Source organism: Vespa mandarinia, chromosome 1 (genome assembly GCF_050613455.1).
Source record: "Vespa mandarinia isolate Hongniang chromosome 1, ASM5061345v1, whole genome shotgun sequence".
Lineage (NCBI taxonomy): Eukaryota > Metazoa > Arthropoda > Insecta > Hymenoptera > Vespidae > Vespa > Vespa mandarinia.
Window position 1 is genome coordinate 20,147,098 of NC_140810.1, and position 20,942 is coordinate 20,168,039.

Below are 20,942 nucleotides of genomic sequence, written 5' to 3' on the forward strand. Positions count from 1 at the left end.
GCGTCAAAGATGAAGTACATCAACGTAATGTTTTAACGACGTGTTCCGAGGAGACAATGCCGTAGAGTCCGAGCGTGGCCGGTCGGCGAGATCGAATGGCAAAGGAACGGCGCGACTTTTTATTGCGTGTAAAGAGCTCAACTCGGAATCACTAACCCGGACTCTATCCAGTTCTCGGCACAGACCTATTCAAATTCGTTCTTCGTGTTTTTCCTCGTAGAAATGTGTGCGATCGACTGTACGCGGATATTACGATAACGCTCGTAAACGATGATACAAAGCGTAGTACTATCCGTGATCAACCACGAACCGCGCCGAAAAGGTTAGTAAAATGGCGTCATATCAATCAGTACAGTCTCGTCGGTGCCTTCCAACACGTCCCCAGTGATGCCACCTTTTGTCATGTTCCATCTCAATCTCGAGAGTAGTTGAAAGTAGAGAAAGAGGGGAACGGTAACAACAGAGATAGATGGAATAGAGGAAGAGAGAAAAAAGGGAGCATGAAAAAGAGAAAAAGAGTGAGAGAGAGAGAGAGAGAGAAACGGGGAGATGTAAAATAAGGTTAAGCCGAATTCGTTTGAGATCGAATTATATGTTCTAATACGTCTCGAGTCCGTAGAAATAAAGAATTGATTGTAGATGTTTTATATCTGAGCACGAATTTTTCTGTTGCCTGGCGTACCACGGCTGTCGTGCAAAAACTCGATACACGTATCGACGGCATTTCTTGTGGACGCCCAACGTAGTATCCCGTACTACCACCTTTCACACGTTCTTCTACCCCATATAACCGCCCTCTGGTGTATTAGGAACATCATTTTCTGATTAACGAACTTTTTCATTCATACTTTGTCAATTTTCGAATTTGCATTGCGAACGAAGGATGCTTTTTTTTGCAAAACAATAACATATGTATAGAAAATAATTATAATGGTTTTCTTCAATAATGATATACTGTGTTGTGGATAAATCGATGATTTCTACAAAAAGAAAAAGACGAGAAAAAAAGAAAAAAAAAAGGAATACTTTCACATTGCGATATCAAATTTTGAAAACAATTGTAACATATTACATTATTGATAAATATACATTAGCACAAATTAATATATCCCGACGATTTTAATTACAATTTATATTAATTTATATACTTCTTTTTTTTTTCTTTTTTTTTTTTTTACATTCTATAAATCTTTCATCGTCATGTTATGAACTGACGATCAAACGCTCTTAGTTTTTCATCGAAGTATGTCGCCATCTAATGTTAAAAAAATGAAATATGTAGAACATTTATAAAATAATACGATGATGTTAATGTGTGCTTTTATTCGAGAAATTTATACAACGAAATTGGCACGATATGTAACTTATTATATTCTTTATATTTTAATTGGATATTGATTATGATATTTCAACAATTTGTTTTTTAAAATGTACCAATAAATGAATCGTTTTAATGGAGGATCGCTTATTGGTCAATTTTACGAGTAACATTGAGTATCTTAAAATTTGGAAATCTATGTACATTGGAACATCTTATACTTCGATATTCAAAGATCAGTGCATGAAATATTTTACAACCGGTTTTCTCGAGACTAGAATACCCGGCTGTATATCGTGGCTTTTTGGCGGGCGCAATTTCTTTGGCGGTTTCTTAACTCTTATCTTTAAATCTGAAGCATATATCACGTATAAATGGGTGATAAGGACGGCGGTAAGAAGATATAAGATATATAATATTTTTATATCACATTAATCTTTGAACATAAGTATTAATTGGTTATTTTTCATAAAGGACGCTTCTTCACCCGGTACCATAAACAATGTCGTTTTCTTATATCAAATTTCTACTTTTCGTACTCGTACAAAAATTAAGCGTCTAGGTTTAATTATTAATATCTCATGTTTCTAAAATAAATTTCTTTTAAAATATAAAAAGAAATATATTCAATTGAAAGATATCACTTAATCGTCCTACGCATATTTCTATAGCAATTAAATATATTGTAAAATTTTACATATTCCTTATATTTCTATCAAGTTGCTTTTAATAAATAATTTTTATTCTATATTGTTATACGTGATAGATTTTAGGATATATGTCTGATAAGATAAAGAATAAGATGGGTATAATGAATATAGAATTATTAATTAATAATTTTTGTCTAACAAGAGAATCAACAATATTGTTTATATTTTTCCACTTTAGAAACTTTTGATGATGCAGTGGAAGAACGTGTTATTAATGAAGAATACAAAATATGGAAAAAGAATACACCATTTTTATATGATCTTGTAATGACACATGCTTTGGAATGGCCATCTTTAACTGCACAATGGTTACCAGATGTAACTAGACCAGAGGGAAAAGATTATTCTGTTCATCGTTTGATCCTCGGTACGCATACGTCGGATGAACAAAATCATTTGCTAATAGCAAGTGTTCAATTACCTAATGAGGACGCTCAGTTTGATGCTTCTCATTATGACAATGAGAAAGGTGAATTTGGAGGATTCGGTTCTGTAAGTGGAAAGATAGAAATTGAAATAAAAATTAATCATGAAGGAGAAGTGAATAGAGCCCGATACATGCCACAAAATCCTTGCGTTATAGCAACGAAAACTCCATCAAGCGACGTTTTAGTATTTGATTACACAAAACATCCTAGTAAGCCAGATCCAAATGGCGAATGTCATCCAGATCTAAGGTATATATTAATATTTTCCTATTTTATATATTCTACATTTAAGTTTATGTCATAATTTTGTGTATTTATTCAGGTTACGAGGACATCAAAAAGAAGGCTATGGATTATCATGGAATCCAAATCTTAATGGGTATTTGTTGAGTGCATCAGACGATCATACAATTTGTTTGTGGGATATTAATGCTACTCCTAAAGAAAATCGTGTAATCGATGCCAAGACCATTTTTACAGGACATACAGCTGTTGTAGAGGACGTTGCATGGCATTTATTACACGAATCTCTGTTTGGGTCGGTTGCGGATGACCAAAAATTGATGATCTGGGATACGAGGTACGATTATTTATAATCATATAAATGAATAATGAATAAATAACAAAATTTGATTGATAATATTATGTATTTAATATATTTTAATATATAAGAACCTGTATATTATTACAGATGCAATAACACTAGTAAACCAAGTCATACAGTCGATGCTCATACAGCAGAAGTTAATTGTTTAAGTTTCAATCCATATTCAGAATTTATACTTGCCACTGGTAGTGCGGACAAAACAGTAGCGTTATGGGATTTAAGGAATTTAAAATTAAAATTACATTCCTTTGAATCTCATAAAGACGAAATCTTCCAAGTTCAATGGTCACCACATAATGAAACCATATTAGCAAGTAGCGGTACAGATAGGCGTTTGCATGTATGGGATCTTAGCAAAATTGGAGAAGAACAGTCTACTGAAGATGCCGAAGATGGCCCACCTGAATTATTGGTAATTCTATTGATTAATATGATTTATCAATATAAATAATCTCATAAATTATTGTATATATATATATATATTTTTTTTTATATATATAGTTTATACATGGGGGACACACTGCAAAGATTAGTGACTTTTCATGGAACCCTAATGAACCTTGGGTAATATGTTCAGTATCAGAAGATAATATAATGCAAGTTTGGCAAATGGCAGAAAACATTTACAATGATGAAGAGCCAGATACACCAGCTAGTGAACTTGAAGCTGGTGCTTCATAAATCGGAAGAATAATTTATTATGTCATCTGACATCGAAGTCAAGTACTGAATAGTACTGTTGACTATTGAAATGAACATTATTGAATCATAAACGGCATTAAAAATGGTGATTTATATATTTGTAAGATCTAAAAAAAAAAAAAAAAAAAAAAAAAAGCAAAAAAAAACAAAAAACAAAACTGTGTGCTATAAGTGATAACATTATGGAAGAGCAATAATATTTCGGTTCTTCATTAATTTTAATTACTTTCTTGTTTTTTTTTTATTTTTTTTTTTTTTTTTTTTTTTTTTTATCATGATTACATTAACCTTAATTTTTCACATCAAGATGTATATCTATCGAATTTTTAAAATGCATATAACATGCGAAAAGTACGAAGTACTGATTCGTTGATTAAAATATCAGTACTGTAAATTTGTAAAAATGTTCTATCATAGGCTTACTGCGTGCATCAATCAAGAATTTATTTTTAAATTCTCTTGTATTAATCAATATTATAGAATGTTTTTTTTTGCTGCTCGTGTATCAATTGTTTATGTAATTGTTTATGTAATTGTTTATTTGTACAACAAATATTTCAATACTTTCACGTGTTCTGTTTAATGATTGGAAGAATTTATACAACATTGTTATTTTGTATTTGCGCAAGTTAATATCTTGCTTTCACATTATTTCTCTATATACAAGATGTATTATTTACTTTGTTTCTTTAATAATACATGATATTAAACAGATGTTAAATCAAGAAATTTATATTTGTCAGCAGTGAGCCTATCAGTAACAGCGTTCTTATAATTAGTAACTTGGGTTTTTGGATAGCTCTTAGGTACATATAAAATAAATACTAAACATCCAGGCACTATATCATGTCGCTAAATATAAAATCAAATTGGAACATAAATTTCTATGATAAATTACATTAGCGACAAAGAAATCTCTATTAAGAATTTATCAATTCGCGTTCTTTCAATTGGCACAAAATATTTGATATTACTAATTTTTTAGAATCTTTTGAACGACGTATTAATCAATCATCTAAATAATTTAGTCCTAAAATCCACCCTGTATTAGATCCATGCTATAATAAGAATGTTGGGTAAAATTTATGAGATTGAGATGCTGCATAACATCCGATAATATTTGAATCGATTACAATTTGAAAGTCAATATGATATCTAATACATAAAATGTACATAAACAAATTTTTATATATCGTTTATAAGATAAATAGGTTTTAAAAGCACCCATTGAAAATTCCGTGTAATTTTCATATTACTCGAAAAAGAATTGTTAAATATCAATGTAAGCTTAGAATAATTTATCAAAATATCGTTCTTGTTACACTTTCACGTGCGTCAACTCTGCTAGATGTTCCAGGATGTATCATTAACATTTTACATTATACACTTTCTTCAATATTATCGATCGTCGCGGTAATAATTATATATATATATATATTTTTTTTTTTTGGCACTTATTGTTAGTAGTAAAATTACGAATGTGTATAAGACGAAAAAATTGTTCCCCTATTATATGGTCGTGTTAGATAGTTCGTTGTATATTTGGACAAGAAGCGAATCCTCGTATTCGGCTTCAGGACTTTTCAATGATATCATATTTTCCGAATCTAAGTTCGTAAATCTGCAAAGGAAATTATATGTATTATAAATTTATCATCGAGTCTTCTTCGTAATCGTGATCAATTGAATTATTCGAAATATTACCAAAACCTGTGTATCAATAGGATGTCGTTTATAGAACGCGACCTGTGTCGGCTATGCATGCAAAAATAAAAAAAAATTTACAAAATATAAAAAAATGAACGTTCGCAAAAACGAATGGAACGTAAACACGATCAAATATATTGTGCGCAAAACTATTTTCAATTAAACGACAAAGATTTCCGAAAATTTACCTTTTACCTAAACTTTGTCGTTTGATACCATCCAGAAAATTGATTATAGAGGGTGTTAAGGCAGGACGAAATATCTGTGAGACAATAATATTATCGTCGATCACGTCATTATGTACGTCATTATGTATAACGAGATGACGATGCAAACGTTCTTACCGTAACGGGCGCACAGCGCATTTCCCGAAGGTCTATGTTCCTGAAGAGATCATGAATGAGAAGTTCTTCTATACTCGGATACCGATTTCTAGACTCATCAAATATTATCTCAAGTAATTCGATGACCTAAATATCATACTTTGGTTAATATCCCTTAATGAGGAAAATCAAATTGAAGAGAATAGAATGGTGCAATGCGCGTTTGCATTAAGGACAAATCTTACCTGTGGATATGTCTCGATATCCGAGAGATGCGCAGCGGTTGGCTTGAAGGAACATAATTCGTAACCGGCGCACATTTCGAACAACATGTGACCTGAATAGAGAAGAGAGATCTGAACATTAGAGGAGGGCGAATTTTTTTGCTTTATTATATCGATCGAATCGTTACTTTTACCAAAACATATCACGTCCACCGTGCTCGTTTTCGTCAATCGAGATGTCACTATAGGATGTATCCTGCTTTTGAAACCTAAAAGGGTGTTTTCGAGACCAGCGAGACGAGCAACGCCATTTTGTACAACGACGTTCCCAGAATGTAAATGAGCGACTACAGGAAATCCTCTTTCCTTAAGAAACACTAAAGCTTCCAATATCTGCCTACCCATCTGTTGGATCTGTGATAAGGGTAGACCTTTACCACGAGAAGCGTACTTTTGACTCCAATCATCGTTCCAGCAATTCCTCTCGATCTGAGAACCAACGTGATATCTTAATAAATTAAGAACATATATTAATATTGGAGATCGAACGTCAAGAAATTCTAACGTCTATCGATAATTTCTTCTAAACTCACGCCATATATAAGATCCTTCAGGCTACCGTGATTGATAGGTTGGATTAAAACAACGTAATTGAGTTCCTCGTACTCGAGAAACTCTAAACCGAATATAGGACAAATGTATGGATGCTGTAGTGCGAGAAACAAATTATTTAATATGTCTTTCGTCGAAGGACAGATACTCAATGGACAATTTCTATTTAAGGGCATCAAAGTGATGAGTCTATCGGTTTTGAGCGAAGTATCTCTTACGGCGAACCAGTGCTTGTCCACTCTCGATCCTAAAAAAAATAAAAAATAAAAAAAAAAAAAAAAACACGGTAGAAAGAAATAAGAAAGAATACGTATTTTCAATGGAATGAAAAAGGAACGTTCAATTAGATGGATTTTCTATTACAGAATAATTCGCACGTAAAACTCACCGACGTTGTTGAGCTGCTTGATGAGAGTATATCGAGAGGTTCGTTGGATATAAGTCTGACAAATTGATAAAGCACGATCTCTGGACCTTTTCTCCATTTCCACGTACTCGCCGACGTCCTCGCAAGCGGACGGTCCGTGACCTAGTGCAGTGTAGTGGTGTCGTCCATTTCTACGCCAAATACAAACAAAATCCTGCTTAACCTCGTTTTCCTATGTCTTTTAAAATCGAACCTATGCGAACAAATATCCCTCGGATAAAAAGTAACGTCTGTTCGAACCTCGACACTTTTATATTACGATACTTTTTTAAACATATACAATATCTTCGTGTATTTGATATATTTTTTTTTATTCATTTATACTGGAGATACTGAAAGAGATTTAAATTCGGATAATGTTCCTCATGGAACAAAGTGATAATATCTTTTAGCTCATTTTCAGATGGAAATTATTTCCATTGGTAAAAGGTCGACTCTAACGATATCGTTTTTTAAAGTATCTTCCTCTTTTACGGTTATACATCCGTTATCAAGAGAGGAGACGTAGCTTGACCTCGTTCGATGAACCACTCTACTCTACCTTTAAGCTTACAAAACCTATGAATGTTAAATCAGCTAAAGGAATATTTGATGCTAGCCGCAGTTTAATCGGCTCTCGTCAACAGAAGTTCTTCTCTAGAATAAGGAGCACTTTTATAATATTCGCGTTGTAAAATAAAATAAAAAAAAAAAAAAAAAAAAAAAAAGAAAGAAAAAAGAAAGAAAGAAAGAAAGAAAGAAAGAAAGAAAGAAAATGAAGAAAGATTTTCTACCTGTCCACTTCTTCATCGCCGTCGTCTAAACGTTTTTCTATTTCTATCTCTATGCTTTCGCTCGCTAATCCCGTTGGATCGGTTCTTAAGCGTTGCCAGAAGCAGATTAGATTTGCGAAGCAAGAGTTACGAAGTGGACGACGCGCATTATCTTTATTACTATGCCATGCTGCTCTGCGACTGCAAAGGTTTCATCCAATAAGAAATGGTCACACACATCGATATCATATTGTACTATTTTGAGCAATTAGATTATAAATATTTCAAATATATTAAGATCCTCGTTTAAGATCCCTCGATTATATCGATATACGAGTATTCCTTCGCGAGTAACGAAACAATGATTTATTATTAAATTCGTTTACGTTGTCGAATTCTGATTAAATCTATCGATCGTTGAATTATTCGACGAGCTTTAAAACAAATACGAGTTACCCGATGGCTCGTCAATTTGATCGATGAAAAAATTAAGAAATATTTTAGATGACTTTAATTCGCTCGTTCGATAGATTGTTTTTCTTCGATATACATGCGCCTGACAAATTAATTGTTAACTAAAAAATATTGGATGTTACCTTCGCGATTCCGCAATTGGTTTTCTAAATATTCTAACTCTTGTATTTTGTTCGCATGGACGATGAACATTTTCCATGGAATATCATAAGTTTATTTCTTAAACGTTAAATTTAACAAATTTGTCTTATGAATTAAATTCGATGGATATGTAATATACAGTGCTAAGGATACAATTAAACTGAATTAACGATTGTATGATCTATTTGTAAACAATTATTTATAGTATTTATTTTGATGGGTTCTTCTTAGTATGGCAACGAGACGATCAAGGAAGAAAACAATCTTTGTACCAAAAGTGTATATGTATAATCGATAAATGGATAGACACGGATAAATCTTCTTGAAATATACTTGAGAGAAAAGACAATGAGATTGGGGATGAGATGAAAAACGACGATAATCTCAATAGCTGGCACGATCTTCTAAGAATAAGCTTCTATCAGCTAGCGATTCGAACAATACCTTACGGTATCAGGCTGTTATTGAATAACCAATACGCAGATCTTCCTATCCGATCAGATGAAAGGATATTTTTATTATTATATATTTTCAAGGAAAAATATAAACTAAACGAATTTAAAAAGAAATTATGCGGCAAAGTAAAGATATATGTACATATATACGAGTGATATATATATATATATATATGTGTGTATAAATAATAGGCTAAAGTATAATCTCAAATCGAATGGATAAAAGTGAATTACCTTTATCATATATTAATACATATGTCCCAGGTTTGCTGATTCGCACAATGTGTTCAAAGAATCATTGATTTGTTCGAGAGATGATAAAATAAAAAAATAACAAAAAAAAAAAAAAAGATAAAATAAAATAAAAAGATAAATACAAGGACGATAAAGAAAAGTTGGGGGGGGGGGGGAAAAGAAGGTTCAATCACCTGATTTCATTTTGATCTCTGCATCCTCGAGCGGCCGAGACACGACTGAAGAGTATCTTAGCTAAATTGTCAATTTTGTTGGTCAACTGATAGCCCTTTTCCTCTTCGCTCTCATCGTCCTCGATACTTGCACTTCTTCCACGACGAAGGACACCACGGGCAGAAACTATAGCTTCCGAATCGAGCTCTATGGCACTTTGAGTTCTGCGATTGACGGCACGTCGTTTCCGTCGTGTCCTTGGCCTCTCCTGCCAAAATCTATCGTGTCCAGTGACATCCGATTCTCGATGGCTCTCACCCTCATCCTTCTTGTTCAAACTTTGATAGAGATTGAACATCTTTCTCAAAATTTTCCTTAATTCTTCTGGATGGATTAAATGCCTTGGTCCCAGTTAAACTGAAACAAATTTCGAATTTCGCAACTTTCTTAATTATACTTTCCTTCTTTCTTTTTCCCTTCGATTCTCATTCAATTTTCAATTAATCCAAACACGTGAGAACCTTTTTCTTTTTTTTTTCTCTCTTAATCTTTTAATTTACGTATATACCTCGTAAAGTCGTCTCTTTCTCTTTCTGTCTCCCCCTCCCCCCCCCCCCCTCTCTCTCTCTCTCTCTCTTTCTCTCTTTGAGAATAAAATAGAATTCGTTTTATCGAGGATGGATCATATTCGTTTGGCCCTCGACACTGACCGTTACTGATCACCGTCCGGTCGAACGAAGTTCCTCCGAATGTGAGAATCGAGTTGATGGTGCATGGAGAATACCGTGGGAATGCACCGGTTGCACTCGTCACGAGAGCCACTCGTGCAGTGTCGCCGGGCAGCGAGGGTGGACGGGCACTGAACGACGCGAGCTCGCACCCCCGGCCTGACACAGATTTGCCAGGGCAAGTACTACTTTTTACCCTCGCTTTCTGCGCTCGCGCCGATCGCGGTAACAGAAATCGGAGGGTAACGTATACGTTTGGGGCTTCGGATGCGAATATAACCGAATAAAGAGACTATCGACGAATCTCTTCCAATTCTCTCTTTAGATTTTATACAAACATATCGTATCTTTGAAATTTTATTTCTTTTTCTTTTCTCCTTTTTCTTTTATACAAATTTTATACAAACAATTCGATCGATTTGCGCCTTTGCATTACCATCCGTGGTTGCAAATTTTTTATCAGGAATGTATGATACTCGTAGAGTGGATTCATCCTGTTGCGTTTTCAGTATTGTAACGTATACACATATACATATGTACATACTTATCTAAACACACACATAAATATGTATATATATATTGTAGGTATAAAGCAATTCGATCGAAGATGAAAAAAATAAAAGTAAAATTTCATGTGAATATCATTCGTAAAAAAAATCTTTTTAGGAATTCCTTCCAATCTGCAGATAGCGAGAAAGTCGTCGATAGGAAATGTTAGAAATCCAATTATACATATTTATTTGAAATGTTATGCATATTTCGGATTCCTTTAACCTCTATGTTGAACTTGAAGACCGCATGGCAACTTTAATCTCGCTTTGCATTTTTATGGCTGCTTTCAAGGACGATTGAAAAAATTGAAAACGACATACCTTTGTCGATCTTTCAAAAATCTCTAAGATCAAACGATAAAGGGAATTCAACTCTATTGATAGTCTCTCTCTCTCTCTCTCCCACGCTCCCCATTTTCATATACGAATAAAATATTGAAATAACGAAGTAACGATCCATAGGATTAATATTTAGATATTTATTAAAAATATAAAAATTTCTTTAAAGCAAACTTTTGATCAAATTTAGCTTTCACCAGATCGTTCTTTTGTCAACATCATTTGGTAATGTAGTGGCCAACTTTCTATTGAACGTCCTTCATATACCTACAATTACATTAATATATCCCTGATTTAGTATAAACGCAATTATATATAAAATATAAATAATGATATGCAAAAGTTATATACGAATACCCGTGACATAAATTCTAAGATATCACGATGAGATACTTCGTATTCGGCACGGGGACCCCATTTATATTCATATTTTTGTGAATCTCCTTTATATATTGCCACTTTTTCAAGGTATTGTTGCCCAACAAAATCCTTAAGAAAATATCGTTTATCATTAACATCATTAATAAGCCTGTTCATAATTAAGAATATAATTTGTTTTACCACGGTAACTAATTTTTTTACATCTCCAAAATAATCATGCTGAAAATCATCTTCCTTTATTATTTCCAAGTGTCGTAAAAAATCCCACAGTGTTTCTGCAACATTCAGGTTTAAATAAATATTGTATGAAATTTATTGCAGATGCAGTAAATCCAATGCTAATTCATTATTAACCTTCTGTACATGCATCTTCGTACATGAATATATGAGCAAGTATTATAAATAAAAGAACTTGTTGAGCTTTTATAGATTTTGTAAACTTAAGATGTGGTATGCTGTTTTTTATTTCATTTACTAATATGTATTTGCCATTACCAATGTCTACCAGTTGATATCCAAATACCTTTCAAGGAATGCATGTAATATTTCTAAATTATTCCATGATATTATGATATATTTATAGAATGTCACTTTCAAGAGAATAATATACTTTATGATATACCTGGGATAAAAGAGACTTAACTCTTTCTATTACTTGACGAAAATTCTTTGTAGTTCCTCCAAGAATATTTTTAATAATATGTATTTTTTGTATAACATGTTTTTTCTTTTCCACAGTAAATATATAACGTATGACTCTTCCAGCTAAATCTATCTCTTCTTGCAAATTTATACTTTTGGAATCTGTTCTTAATCTTCCATCAGACTCTTCAGAGTGCAAACTTGAGCTACCTTGAGAAAGAGCATTACGGCCACTTATTCTAGCATTAGAAGAAGTTCCATTTTTTTTTGCTTGTCTTTCACCAGTACTCTGTGACATATGTCTACGTATACCACTACTAGTACTTTGATATATATCCTCATCGTCTTCCTCTTCTTCGCTAATATATTCATTAAAATTTCTTCTTGTTAAAGGACGTAATCTATTTTCTATAAGAAAATTTAATTTTAATAATAATAATTAGCTTATTTTTTTAATAATTATTATCATACGTACGCATCTTATAAAAATTTAGATTAGATCTTCTATGATTTCTTTTGATCCTCGAAAGATATTTGTGTAATGTTAAAATTTTTGTGTTTAATAATTATTTACAATCGTTATTCCTTACAAAAGTACGTGTCTATCTAATACGACAATGTAACGCTTCAAAACAATATTTCTATTTATACTTGACGTTACCGATAATTCGTTAGAAACAAGTTATAGCGCCACTAGTAGCGGGAATTGAAATTACGTTTGACGAAATCATTTTATCCATATAAATTATCTGTAGGTAAGTAACATTTCATACTTTATCGGTAACGTTCGATTGAAAATGCAACTTATCAATAGAAAGCTTTTCAAGTTCCTGCGATGAGCAACTAGGATATAAAAAAGAAAAAAAAGAAAAAAAAAAAAAGAAAAAAAAATCTTAACGAAATATTTGAAATGTCATTTTTCAAGGGTATAATATTCAATTCAATAATGAATATTTTAATAGCTGTCTAATAATTATTAGAAATAAAGAATCATTAAGAAGAGAAGGATAAAATGTCAGCGATGAATTCTATATTTTTCGTTCAATTGTAATATCACATTATAGTTAGAAAGAAATTAGAGTTACGTGGTTATTACAGGAAACAATCTTTCTGTATAAAGCGAGAGGAGAATTCAGGGAAACTTGTTTCAATGTGAACGGTTGCACCTGTTCAGCGGTCCGTTCATTTCTCTCTTGATGACAGCCAAGGAGAATCCGACACCTTGTGTAATTCGTCTTCTCTTAACAGAACAATAGAATCACTAACAAATTCTCTCTCTCTCTCTCTCTCTCTCTCTTTCCTTCTTCCTCTGTCTCTGTCTCTGTGTCTCACGCTTGGACATTTTACGAGCAAAGTGAAAAAAAATGTTGGCAATTTGTTATCGACAAATATCTAAGATTTATTTGATCGCGACTTGAAAATAATAAGAAAAAAATATATAGCTTTTGTCCTGTATCCAAGACAATTCGATTTGAAGAGAGCAATGATCATCGGTCAGCTAAATAGAGCCGCGTCTAAATTCGGATGGCAGCTGGTGCGACGTTGGTAAAACAAAGACAAGTACAAATAAGAATAGGCGAGTCTCCAAACGAAACTTGATTGACATTTCGTTTAATCCTACATTAGAGATTAACATTTTAAAGTTACAATTACGTTTTCTCTGGGAGAATATATTTATAGTAAGGGAAAGAAAAAAAGAAAAATGTTAGTAAAGAAATCCATGCTGTTAATTGGTCGAACCAAACGACATCGTTTAATTAGCACGAACGAGTGCAATTATTAAAAAGAAAACGATCGAGTTATAAGTTCGAATTACGTCGATTATTAACGTCGTTCTACAAGTTGGCTCCTTTGGTCTGATCCAACGAACGATACCTTGTTGGAAGTAAATGGCGTAACGAAAACGGTGGTTCGATATAATCACCTAATTGCATGCTGCCGAGCAGATAAAGCGCACCTCCGAGTGTTCCCTCGCGCACGGTCATCGACGTTACCTTCTTCATCGTCCCGATAATTGATCAGATTTATTCTTTTCTCCGATGAAAGTCAATAGATTTGGGTCGATATTGGGCACGATTACTGTTGAAATATTTCATTATTACGTTTATTACGTAGCAGCTCGTCAATTTGCTAGTTTCGATAATCAACGAAATTCCTATTCGTAGAAAATTCTCTTATCAATGAATAAGATTAACAAATACAAAGAGGAACTGGCCGCGTTCGTCGAGTTTCTTCTCGACGAACGTGATCGGAGCTTGAAAACGGCGTAACATCGAGGAGAGTAATTTAACGAGGCAAGTCTAACTCTCTGGCGCACTCTTTTGAATAAATTCCGCTAGACGTACGGTACGTTACGGTGCATACAATAGTACCTACCAAGATAAGCGTCATTGTTCGTCATCGCTGATAAAAACTAGTTACGCCAAGCTTGGACAGCGTGCAACATTGTCTCGAAGCGAAACGCATCGTCGTGCTCGCCGTCATCCTTCTCTCCTTCTAACGTTACGGCCAGAGCACGTAATTGTGTATCTGCCATAAGACGCAACGTGCATGCGACTCGACAATGAATTATACAGCAAGTAGCCGTACATGGACTTGTGTGAGGAGTGAAAGAGTGAGATAGGAGATAGATAGATAGATAGATAGATAGATAGATAGAGAGAGAGAGAGAGAGAGAGGGAGAGAGAGAGAGAGAGAGAGAGAGAGAGAGAGAGAGAGAAAGAGAGAGAGGAACATTGGCATGGAAAGACGCCACGCGCGAAGCCAGTCTCGTGCGTCCGCAATGAATCTTATTTGCAAATGATATTACTTGTATATCTTCTTAAATTGTCATCGGGTTTCTTCGTAGATCGATATTCAATATATTATGATGATCCTGCATAAATATAGATTAAATAGTTCGTCATTGATATCGTTTCCAGTAGAACGCGTCGCATGCGTTTCACATTATTCGCGTGCGGTATGCGTGTACATACGTGGACCGCGTGCGTTTTCGAGCTTACACACATTCCGAGGGTAGTAATTTCGTGCCTCTATTGGATCCCCGTACACGCGATCGTAGAATGGAACACGAATCTCGTCGATTCGGCATTACGCGTCGCGTAATGAGAATTGTAATTTGTGCATACATCGCGACCGATGCGAATCTAATATGTATTCTAGACCGCTCGTGGATATTTCGTCCACGGTGTGCGACATGAAACGAGATGGCTGAGCGAGATGCATATTAACGCGATTAATTAGAAACGACGAAGGTATCCTTTGACGACAATGATAGACAAGGAATCGACGTGATACGACAATAGAACATTATGAGGATATATCGAAAGGTAAATGAATAAAATAATTTGAACAATTTTTTAAATATTATAAATAATAGAATACTCGCGAAACATCATTCTTTTCGCGTTATTAATCCTACGTCGGATCCTTAAAGTTACGTTTACAAAAGTATCTACGAAAAAGGAAAGGAGTTGGGTGTGTTCGATTTGATCTTTGAAGAAGACAGAGAGAAAAGAAGAGGACCGGATCCCCGAATATGGAGCTTCTCTTCTCCTACTGGTACCTCTCCTGGCCCCTCCAATAAGGCTTAATGGGGACGGACAAGGAACGAGTGCGCCGCCTCGTTTTGTGTGGTCCAAACGAAGGATCGCCGAGAGTGCCGAACCCTGGGCTCATTTTTATTCCGGGGAAGCTGTCCATGGACGTACGTCGGACGTTTCTCAAACACCCTGTACACGCGTCTTCTCTCGTGGCATCGTCGTCTCTTTCGCGAAAGAGAGAAGCCAAGATATAGCTCTGGCTCAACCGTATGCGAGACCCTGGCGCCGCACTGTCGCATCCTATATACAGAATCTCTCTCTCTCTCTCTCTCTCTCTCTCTCTCTCTCTTTCTCTCCCTTGTGCATGTACCTATACAGAGAAACGGCTATGGTAAGAGAAAGAGAAGAAGAATCGCAGGGATAAATATCGACGATCTTCAAGAACGAAAAGACCAACAACACTGACGAAGTTTAGAGATCCTTTGGCTTCCAACTTGTGTGGAAGTACGTATGTTCGAGCGTATAGGTAAGGTGGATGATATTCGGTTTCTTCGATATTTTTCATTTTGAAAATAAATTGCTTCAAAATAATCAAATTTGTTATACAAATTGCTCGAACGTTTATATATTTTATTCTTTAAAAGACTCGTTATTTAATAATTTAGATAATGAAATTAAACGAATAGATGATATTTATTTGTCCGATAACGTTTTGTTATTTCCAATTATGAGATATAACGTAGATAAATCCGATCCAGAGATTATATACGAGTGACACACGTGAATCAGTGAAACGAGAGGGACGCAAAGACGCATCGGTAATCGGTGCAGCATCGGTTTCAGCATCGGTTTCAGCATTCTCATGGCTCCTCCCGTATCGTCGTCGCCGGTGCTGCATTAATTAAGCGCAGATGCCGATGCCTTGTCACCCGCCATTTGCCATTCGCATTCGCGTTTGTGTGTTCGTTCGGTTGGGACGGCACCTAATTCATCCTCTCGTGGTCCGACGTTCCTCCCTGTACTTCCCTACTGCCCTGTGCATCCTCTACGAGCGTTAGCCCTGTCTTCTTCGTGTTGTGTGAGTCCCCCTCCCTCCCTCTCTCCCTCTCTTTCTCTCCCTTTCTCCCTTTCTCTCTCTCTCTCTCTCTCTCTCTCTCTCTCTCTCTCTCTCTCTCTCTTTGCTTTCCACCGTCTTTCTCCGCGTATCTCTCTTTCGTGCTTAGTGTACGCGCATTCGCATGCATGTGTTCGCACGAATGCCTGCGGTTGCAGGTACGGATTGATCCTAACGCACTCTGTTTTTACAATTACCGCACCAAAGGACCTTGATATAGATTCGACGAGACACCCCAGCTAAATGAATTACTTTAAACTTTGATAAATTCATATTTAATTCTTTATTACGATTAATATTATATGTTATGTTTGCTCGTATAATCTATTTATTCATTTAAATATTTAATCTATAATAATATTGAAAAAAATCTATATAATTTACAGGTTTATTAGTTGGACTTTTCGTTCTATTGAAAATACGTTCAAAAAATGATCTTATCGTGGAAAATATTAAAGTGGGGGGATATTCGAGTAAAGGACGACGAGCCGTCCCTGTTTGGGCGTGTACGATATAACTTTGAGTGTTAGCGCGTGTGTGTGCTCGCGCGAATTCGTACGAGAGAGACGGCCGCGGTCATATACTCGAACGAATTGGTACCGGGTTTCGTGCCTACGTCGCGAAACTGGTTATGTACTTAACGTGGGATAAACGTCGGGGACAGGTGTCCCGGAACGACGTTCCTCGATACGAGAGACGGCGGATCGTCGATAGTAGGTAGCCTGGGAAGAGAACGCGGAAGGATATCGATTCCGGTCGCTTTCGCTCGATCTTTTGCTCTTTCGATCAACTCGGACGCTCGATCATCGCCGGCGCTACGATTTATCGCAATTTATCGTCGGATCGATTCTCGCTACTTCATCGAGGCAGCTGCTCCTTGATCTTGATCCTTCTCTCTCTCTCTCATTTTTTTCTTTATTTCTTTTCTTTATTTTCTTTCTCGTTTGCTAATGAGAAACAGTTCAGTCATGTACTACTACCTACCATTATTCATTCCAGATGAATGACTTATTCCGCTAAAGATCATCTTGATCGAATAAACAAAAATCAATTTACGATACTCTTTATTATTTTAATTTTCATATCTATATAGATGCGCGGCAAACGCGCGATTAGAAACATCTCGGTAATGTAGCCTTTGAAAACATATATAAAAAGGGAAAAAGGAGTGGAATGATAACGCAGGATAATTCTCGAAACGTTGCCAGAATGACATGTACTTAGTTCGAGGAACACGCACTCTGTGGTACTCTGCGGTCGGTGGTTAATGCAGACTCCGAAGAGGAACCTTCGAGTTTCCAGGATTCTGGCTACGAACCAGATTCTACGGTATCGTAGAGTCTGGCTCTTCCCATTCCTGACGGGACCGAAAATGTGCCGGGGGATTGTTTTATGGTCGAGCAAAAATATTAAGGCGGTCGTTTCGACGTTGTCCATTGTTTTTAAGAGATAGAACGCTTTTGTTCGAGAACGAAGCGTATCCTACCCAAAACGAAACTCCCATTAACTATACCTTTTCTATGAATGTTTCTTCTTTTTTTTTTTTTTTCTTTTTTTTTCCAAGCGAACGGAGCAACATTTTATCTTCGCATCTAAGATTATTAATTTATTAATTTATCTTGATTTAAAAATTGTTTCTTTCTCTTTTAGATCTTGAAAATTGTAGAATAAACGTACGTTATAAAATACGATTATACGTGTCTACATATGGTCGTATAAAGATCGTTTTATTAAAACTGCACCCCCACTCTCTCTTTGATGTTGTTTATCCGGTTCGCGGTGGCAGACTTTGGTATTTAAGACTATAGAGAGGAATCACGAGAAAGAGAGGATAGAAGGAGAGAAATCCGCAGAACGTTTTGCTCGTGGACGCATCCGTGTAAATCCATTTCGTGAGTATATCCGTGCAAGCCGGGCGGTCAGCTGGCGCCAACACCCTAGTAGCTTCCTACCGGAGTGTATTTCGCCTCATTAATCTTGCTTTATGGTCGCCGCCGTACACCTAACTCCCTCGCCTCTTTCACTCTCCTCGTTGATTCAGAGCCGTGAAACAACGCGCCACTAGGATCATTCCTATCGGCCTTTCTCATGAATATGCACCTACATGTTTCCGAATAACACACACACACACACACACAGAGAAGGAGAGAGAGAGAGAAATAAAAATGAATCGTTCTTTCTATTCGATCAATATTGTACGATAAAATTTGGATAAAAAACAAAAATGTTTCAAACATTTCAACTTGGAATGACTTTTTTAATTCATATCCGGAAACCTTCGTAGACGGAGATATTTTGTTCAAAAAGTAGTTTAAACGTTTACCGCTTTTGATACCTTCCAACGTTGGGTTATGTTAGAAACTTTGATAAGAAGTTACGATCGAAGACATCACGCTCGCCGAATAAAGATATAAGCGCAGTAACAAAGTAACTCTATTTTCTTGACTCGTTCAAGGTAAACGTTAACCGCATAGGAAGACGAACGGGTGAGATCGGGATTGGGATATTTACCATCTAGTAAAATTTTCTACGGCTTTCGACAGATTACCGTGAAGGATCAGTATTGCACGAAGTTACATATTGCTTAAGGAAGCATGTTAGAAAAGGGAGAAAAGGAAGGAAGGAAGGAAGGAAGAAAGGAAGGAAAGAAAAAAGAGAAGGGAGTTTCTAACTCGAGGCTGTTGCTACTAGTGTTCATCGTTGAGATCCCTGGAACGCTTCCGCACAATAGTCGTAAACGAAGACACGAGAGAGAAAGAGAGAAAGAGAGAGAGAGAGAGAGAGAGAGAAAGAAAGAGAGCTCTATTCATCCCGTGGGTCCTTGTGTTTCAATTACACGCGGATGGCTTGGCCCTGGTTCTCGGCTCTGGCTCGACTGCGACCCCCCTCGTATCACCTCGGAACTTTGCCGAGGCTTTCCTAAGAGTCAAGTTTCTTCTTCCTTCCTCTACTATTTCGCATCATTTTCCTTCTCTATCTTTCTTTTCTCGATAGGTCGTCGCGACTTGCAAGGTCGGATTCATCAAGAAGCTCCTACACTCTACACCTACGCGAACCACACAACGATATCTTGATCTTTATCTTCTCTTTTCTCTCTCTCTCTCTCTCTCTTTCTCTCTTTCATCTAGTCCCTTCAGAACGCTTTATATCTTTCTACCTCGACGACGAAAACTACGACATCGTCGACGACGATGAGCAAGAACAGAAGCCACTGACGCGAACGAATTCTCTTGGCCCTTCATCTTTTTCTTCTCTCTCTCTCTTTCTATCTAGCTATCTATCTTCTTCTCTTAAGTCGTCTATCTTTCAACGACGACGAGAACCCTCTTAGTATATCGGGGAGTTAGAAAAGATTCTTATTCTTCTTGAAAATATGATCGATGCTCGAGAGACAAAGGTGTAGAAAATTGATTTATTTATTCAGTTTGGAAAGGTAGAAAACACGAACGTGTCGAGTATTGTCAATTATTCAAATATCTGTCGAAGGCACATCCTGTGAGTCGAGAGTGGCAATTATCATGCCTACGGGTCATACAGATCGATCGTTTCGACAAAGCAGATGGCATCGAGGAGAAACGACGCGACGTTCAGCAATGAAAACGCGCGCTGTTTGCATCGAACATTGACAATTAATCTTCCTTTTCTTTTTCCTTTTACTATCGAGGATTTACGATTTACAATTAACCCTTCAAATTTCATTGGATTATTGGATAAGGTTCGATTCAATTATTTCATCGTTCTTTCGTCCAAATTTTTGATAATATTTTGATTTACGTAATAATCGTACTGACATTGTCAAACGAGATACTAATAAATTGATCGACGAGCAATGATTTCTTGTAAATGATATTAATATAACAATTGTTTGCTCGATGTAAAATAACAATTGAAGTTATGATTAATTTTATTAATTCATTCTTATATTTTTTTTTTTTTTTGAACACCATATATATAACACTATGAGACTTCAAAATAAATTCGAAACTATAGAACGTGGCTTATGTCGGCCATGCAGGAATTAGTTGTATCATAATTATTATGCAGTGGAATAGTCGAATGGTCGGTTGTAAAAAATTATTGAACAATAACAGTCGTCGTTTCTCCTTCGATTTTACGGCTTCACCGATTCTCTATAAAATTTCTGGGATAAGAAAGGTGATTATGCTTTTCGAAATGGTTAAAATAAACATGGTCGAAACGATATCGAATAGTCCGATCTAGGAAATAAAGATGTAAGTCTAAACCTCTATCGGGTTTGTACGTTTTATCATACGTCTCGAATGAAATCGATCGAATGTCTTAATAGATCAACGGAAGATTCACGAACTTGTCGGATTAAAATTGTTCGTAGTATCTC

At 35.7% G+C, this 20,942-nt stretch overlaps 3 protein-coding genes across 9 annotated transcripts; 1 reads left to right on the plus strand and 2 right to left on the minus strand.

Moving 5' to 3' along the window:
* Window positions 1–181: 181 nt before the first annotated feature.
* Caf1-55 (chromatin assembly factor 1 p55 subunit) lies at window positions 182–3,912 on the plus strand. Of its 2 annotated transcripts, none has more exons than XM_035879613.2 (5): window positions 182–322; window positions 2,207–2,705; window positions 2,779–3,036; window positions 3,148–3,475; window positions 3,565–3,912. In XM_035879613.2, the coding sequence occupies exons 1-5, from the start codon at window positions 271–273 to the stop codon at window positions 3,742–3,744; spliced, it is 1,317 nt and encodes a 438-aa protein (XP_035735506.1). In that variant the 5' UTR covers window positions 182–270; the 3' UTR covers window positions 3,745–3,912. The 2 variants fall into 2 exon arrangements, with proteins under 2 accessions (XP_035735506.1, XP_035735507.1); XM_035879614.2 differs by lacking the exon at window positions 182–322 and adding an exon at window positions 1,557–1,711 and having other exon boundaries at window positions 3,565–3,909.
* A 145-nt stretch (window positions 3,913–4,057) lies between these two features.
* On the minus strand, window positions 4,058–10,493 carry Slob (Slowpoke binding protein). Of its 6 annotated transcripts, none has more exons than XM_035879609.2 (10): window positions 9,857–10,490; window positions 9,309–9,705; window positions 7,020–7,189; window positions 6,613–6,878; window positions 6,214–6,508; window positions 6,041–6,132; window positions 5,817–5,942; window positions 5,668–5,734; window positions 5,470–5,520; window positions 4,059–5,386 (listed from the first exon to the last, which is right to left on the minus strand). In XM_035879609.2, the coding sequence occupies exons 2-9, from the start codon at window positions 9,644–9,646 to the stop codon at window positions 5,498–5,500; spliced, it is 1,377 nt and encodes a 458-aa protein (XP_035735502.1). In that variant the 5' UTR covers window positions 9,647–9,705; window positions 9,857–10,490; the 3' UTR covers window positions 4,059–5,386; window positions 5,470–5,497. The 6 variants fall into 6 exon arrangements, with proteins under 6 accessions (XP_035735504.1, XP_035735505.1, XP_035735502.1 ...); XM_035879606.2 differs by having other exon boundaries at window positions 4,060–5,386; window positions 5,661–5,734; window positions 9,857–10,486; XM_035879611.2 differs by lacking the exon at window positions 5,470–5,520 and having other exon boundaries at window positions 4,058–5,386; window positions 9,857–10,491.
* A 465-nt stretch (window positions 10,494–10,958) lies between these two features.
* LOC118447545 (non-structural maintenance of chromosomes element 3 homolog) lies at window positions 10,959–12,576 on the minus strand. The gene is made up of 6 exons (XM_035879615.2): window positions 12,405–12,576; window positions 11,910–12,337; window positions 11,642–11,810; window positions 11,468–11,562; window positions 11,264–11,395; window positions 10,959–11,173 (listed from the first exon to the last, which is right to left on the minus strand). The coding sequence occupies exons 1-6, from the start codon at window positions 12,406–12,408 to the stop codon at window positions 11,093–11,095; spliced, it is 909 nt and encodes a 302-aa protein (XP_035735508.1). The 5' UTR covers window positions 12,409–12,576; the 3' UTR covers window positions 10,959–11,092.
* Between the last annotated feature and the right edge of the window lie 8,366 nt (window positions 12,577–20,942).